This window comes from Sinohyriopsis cumingii, chromosome 8, assembly GCF_028554795.1.
Source record: "Sinohyriopsis cumingii isolate HCF-2022 chromosome 8, ASM2855479v2, whole genome shotgun sequence".
Taxonomy (NCBI): domain Eukaryota; kingdom Metazoa; phylum Mollusca; class Bivalvia; order Unionida; family Unionidae; genus Sinohyriopsis; species Sinohyriopsis cumingii.
The window spans coordinates 91,966,224-91,971,587 of NC_142968.1; the positions used below are offsets into that span (position 1 = coordinate 91,966,224).

Sequence of the window (5,364 nt, forward strand, 5' to 3'; positions counted from 1 at the left end):
CGGCACTTTTTTTTTGGGGGGGGGAAGGTGTCTATTTGATCTTCTCAGACAAGTAGGAGTTCCCCCTGCCCTACTTGTATTGTTGCCGAGGCTTAGTTTTATAACGTTTTGATGTTATTGTATGTATTGCTATTGTACACATTTGCTGTATGTGTTTATATATATTGATTCCAGTATTTTTTTTATCATTCTAAATATTAGTCCATTCCACGAAAATATTTTTCCATCTCCTCTTTGTCCTCTAGTCTTTTGCATCTTTTCATTTCTCTTCTACTAAGTGTTTCGTTTCTCTCTTCTTCTGTTCCATTTAGTGTTGGTTTTTATATTTCTCTTCTCACTTAATTGCTTTCGTCTGGTGGTTTTACTTCTTCATTGTTGATGTTTCTCTTGGTTGTTTTCGGTTGTGCCGTTGGTTTCTCGATCATCTGCAATACCGTTTTTGTATAGTATTCTTTTCTTGTTTGTGGTGTTGTCATTGTTGTTGGTGTTGATGGTAGTGCTGTTTCATCCGAATCTATAATCGTTTCTACTCTCGTTTGTGGTGTTATCATTTTTGTTATTGGTGTTATTGACGTTCTATTTAACATTCTCTCGACCTTTTTGTGTTCTCTGTTTCGGCGAAGTTCTTGTGGTTGTCATTGGTTCCTCATTTGAAATTCACTTTATTTCCGCTGCTTTTGTTGTTGCTACATTCGCTAGAGTTGATACTGTACTGGTTTGTTTAGTTGTTCTTTTCCCCTCTTGTATGGCTGTTTGACTATCTGTTGGGTTTGATTATGTCTTGCTGTTACTTGATTCTATTTGAATATTCTGCTTTGTTTGCCGCTGATTAACTAGTGGTTTTTGTGTTGGATGATGTCTTGTTGTTGTTGCCATAGATTCTGTCAAAGTGTTTCTGTCTGATTTTGCTTGCTGTTACTTGTTTCTTTTTGAATTATCTTCTGGGCGTTCTGCTGATTTACTGGTAGGTTTTGAATCGGTTGGTCTCTTTGCTGTCTTATGCTTCTCTTTATAGTTTCCTCTTTGTTAGAGGAACATTTGTGAGGTGTATAACCTGTTTTCTCACATCGATTGCATTTTCTGAAGTAAATACAGCCATTGTACCATGATTTGGTGAAAATTCCGTGTAGGAAAAGGCTGGTTTAATCTTTGTGATGTCTTTCTTGTCAATCTCCATAATCCTTATTCCATTTTTGATAGGCGTTAGTGTGGTGATCTCCATGTTTTTAGTTCACAACCTTTATTTTTATCTTCTTTTCGAAGCGTTTGACAGTAGCTTCTAACTGGATGTCGATGGGGATATCCGATATATGTACTTGTGTTGTTCTTTTTTGATCGTTCGTAGAATTAGTTCCGGATTTTTTACAATCACTTTCTCTTCTCCTATTCATTCCTTCTCTAAACATTATTATAGGCTTATTCCCTTTCGGTCTTAAAATCCATCCGTTGAAGCCTGTCTTATTCAATGCGTCTGCTAATTTAACAAAGGCTTTGTACAAAAGCTTAAGTGCTACTATAATGCGTGACATACTGGGTCTATTTTCCATAGGAATTTGGGACACGTCTATCTCATGTGTACCTTCCTTATAACTACACTGTAAAAAGTCTCCTTTCTCTCTCACTATCAGCTTGGTGACGAAATATTTCTCCAGCTCTGGTGTTTCCTTGTACGATGCCACTTTCCCTCGTGCTGCTCGTTGTTCACGTACTACTCACATATATTTTCTATTGCAGAAATGTCCTTCTGTATTTGTAGATAATCTTTGTAGTATTGTATGACAATGTCACTGTTTCTGTTTCTGTCACTGTTCACGTATTTAACATCATGGGTCTGGTGGCCTTTCTTGCTGTGTGGTTTGTGCGTGCCATTGCCGATGATAAAACAGACTTTACTTCTCAAGAAGGAGTATCAGAATGTTGTAGTATTACTAGCCATTTTGGAAAGTTGTTGTTGTTGTTGTTGTGGGGTTTAACGCCATTTTTCAGCACACGATAGGCTATACATGGCGGCCAGTATTAATGGTGGAGGAAGAACCCGGGAAAACCCCGGAAAGAACCACCGACCCTCGAGAAGCTACTGGCAAGCTTTCTCATATACCCACATTGGCTGAATCTTAGACTCGAACCGCCGCAGACAGAGGTGAGATGGCAGTGATCCGTAACGAAGAGCGCTTTAGACCACTCGGCCACTCGGGGCCCCCATTTTGGAAAGTAATGATTGGGGAGAGTAAAATGTTAACACAGGGGTGTCAAACTCAATCGCTCAGCGGGCCAAAACTCAAATCACACGTAAGGTTGCGGGCCGAACAGGATAAACATTCAATAAGCGGAAAATTAAACCTTTTTTAAACATTAATATAAATTAAAACAGAAAAAAAGTTTTAATAATAAAAAATCATTGGCATACCCATTTTCGCTCTTATGCCAATTTGTCAGAGCTGGATGCTTGGCATCTTTTCTTGGTAACAAGTTCGTTTATGTTGGGAGTAATGTTCTGTGTCATTGAGATTCTCATGATGGACTGCAAGTGTTCATCAGTGAGACGACTCCTGTGGTATGTTTTGTTAATCTTCATCACAGAAAACAGCTGCTCACACACATATGTGCTACCAAACATGCTCAAGGTTAGAGCCGCATGTAGACGAAGCTGGGGCATCTCTTCAGGAATGAAACGAGTGAACTGTGCAGGCCCCACAGTGTCGTACTTTGCCTTTAGTGTCCCATTACACTGCAGCTCTATTAGCTCCATCTGCATTTTTGCCTAAAATTCTCTCTCGGGCCGGATATAATTGTACGTCGGTCAAGACCTCTCGGGCCTGATATAATTGTACGCCAGGCCTGATGTGGCCCGCGGGCCTTGAGTTTGACACATATGTGTTAACATTTTATACCTAACCTTAGTGTCTTTTTTATTACTCAAGTATGAAACTAATCAATCGAATGGAAATGTAACGTAAACGTCGACAGCAGCCTTCGAGTCCAGCTTGACGAAATCATTTGTTTCCAAAATAGTGTATGCCAACAAGCTGCCAGTTCAGTACCCTGCTTTGTTATGTAATGACTTTGATTTTGCCGCCGCACTAACACAGACGCTGAATTGAGCACGCTTTGTTGTGGTTTTCTTGCTTTCATTTCCTTGGATCACAGCGAAGCCAACACACTTCGGTAATATATACAAACCCTTCATAAAACTTGGAATGAAACCGACAAAACCACAAGACCGGATTATGAGGCGCCGTAGCGGACAAAAGCTGTTCAATCAGAAAAATGCCGTTGAAATATTAATGTCATATGACCATAATTCCAATTTCAAGTGTTGATCAAAAATGCTTGTCCTTAAAGCTCCATTTTCTATGTCGAGAGATTAGATTGTATCTGTTGAATTAAACAGTACTGGTTGAAAGTTACATTTTCTATGTCTAGGTTTGAGATTGTTTCGTTTGAATTACACGGCGGTGGTTGATATTTCAATGTCATTAGTCGAGAATTCCTAATTTACGTATTGGTTCGAAGAGTTTATGTGGAAAGTTCCATTTCATATGCTGAGCATTTATAAGTCATCTATTGAATTATACAGCGCTGGTTGAAAATTCGATGTCCAATGTCAAGTTATTACATGTTATCTTCTGAATTACACGGCGGTTGTTGAAACTTTAATGTCATATGTCGAGAGTTTCAATTTAACATGTTGTTCACATTGTGTTGGAAATTCCATTTCGGATGTTGAGTTTTAAGATTGTATCTGTTGAATTACAAGCGGTGGTTAAATATTTTATGTAGAAGCTAGTTTCAGAATTGGAAACTTGCGATTCCTGAATTGGCACTCATAGATTTCCTCAAGGAAGAGAAAGAATTTCACAGCTAATTGCGATGAAATCACAGTATCAATACTTTACTAACAAAACAATGAAGCAAATGACTTTCGATATTGGTGGTTGTTTCATGAAAAATTGCCTCTAATTAAAAAAAGAATCGTGTTTGATTGTAGAGCAGTGGTGGTTATTGTCAAGGTCGACAAGGAGGGAGGCAACCGGGGACAAGAATTAGGAGAGACCCGGGTGTTTCTTACTCCAGGGCCTGCGATCGCTCTCTATGACCCTCGTCTTTGTTTGTTATGGTACAAGTATAAAACAATACCCACTAATCCAAACTTAATGTAGTTTTTACAAAGCAAGATTATCTGCTGTAATATTTTCACTGCATCGCATAGACGTCGCTTTCAAACTTCAAACAAGTACACAAGATACAACTCAACAAAGAAACTTCACATAAAAGTGGTTATTGAATTAGTAGTAACGGATTTTGGTATACATGTGGAACATATCTGGAATATCTCCTTTATGCTGGACATGCTTTTGGGATAAAATAATTAGATTAGAATGGGGCAGAGGACAAATGAAGACAATTTGTGTTAATTTGTAGAACGCAATCTAATATTCTCAATAGTCTTTGTTATTTTATTTTTATAAATAAGGGCCTGTACCTATAATAATAGTCTCAGTTGAATTCCCAGTTCAACAAATAAAGAAAATTACTAATGATTATATATGACCGCTGAGAATTAAAACTATACACATAGTGTAGGTATCGTTTTGTATAAAATTTCCACCTTTTGTATCGATATAAACATCGATACAGCCAATTAATGAGGCATGGAACTAGTGATGACTCGTTTCACCCCTACTTTCATGGCACATTGTACATTTAAATGGTTTTCTCCAGTTGTCTGATCGAACTAAGCATTTGGCAACAAAAATCGCACTTAAATGGTTTTTCTCCAATATGTGTCCTCATGTGCACATTTAGACTTCCATTGCAAAAATAATAAGCCTTGTGCAAAGAAAAATCTTGCTCAGTCTGTATGAAATACAACTTGCCATTCAGAAGATATGGGACATTATTAATTCCAGTGAGCTAGAATTTTGTGAATTTTATACAATATTAATCGAGCATGTGGTAGTGTATGTAATGAGATACGTGTTAATTTATGGTCGGTCCCTGTGGAACGAGAGTGATGATCTACTGAAATTAGGTTAGAAGTTATGCAGTGTTTGGATAGCTAGTTATTTATACTTCTGAGTGACGTAAGTGAGGGAATTTTATGTACGTGTAGAAAGTGATACGTTTATAGTTTTAAGGGTAATTTTGGCCTTTAATGAAACAGATTTCTGGGAGAGATAGGACAGTCAGAAGACGAAAGTCGTAAGTCTGGAAATAGATGACGTGTTCAGAACAAAGAACTAGGAGGTCCAGGAACAGATTAAGCGTTCAGAATAGGAGCACTAGATAATAGGAAGACATGATACACGGGTCAAGAGAAGAAGGTGATGCAATCAGTCGTGGACATTGCGCTCTTTTCAACAC

At 38.0% G+C, this 5,364-nt stretch overlaps 1 protein-coding gene across 1 annotated transcript; it reads right to left on the bottom strand.

The window, feature by feature from the left end:
• Positions 1-2,419: 2,419 nt before the first annotated feature.
• LOC149794142 (general transcription factor II-I repeat domain-containing protein 2-like) lies at positions 2,420-2,755 on the bottom strand. The gene has a single exon (XM_089969089.1). It carries the CDS (start codon positions 2,753-2,755, stop codon positions 2,420-2,422), a length of 336 nt encoding a protein of 111 aa, XP_089825215.1.
• Positions 2,756-5,364: the final 2,609 nt, after the last annotated feature.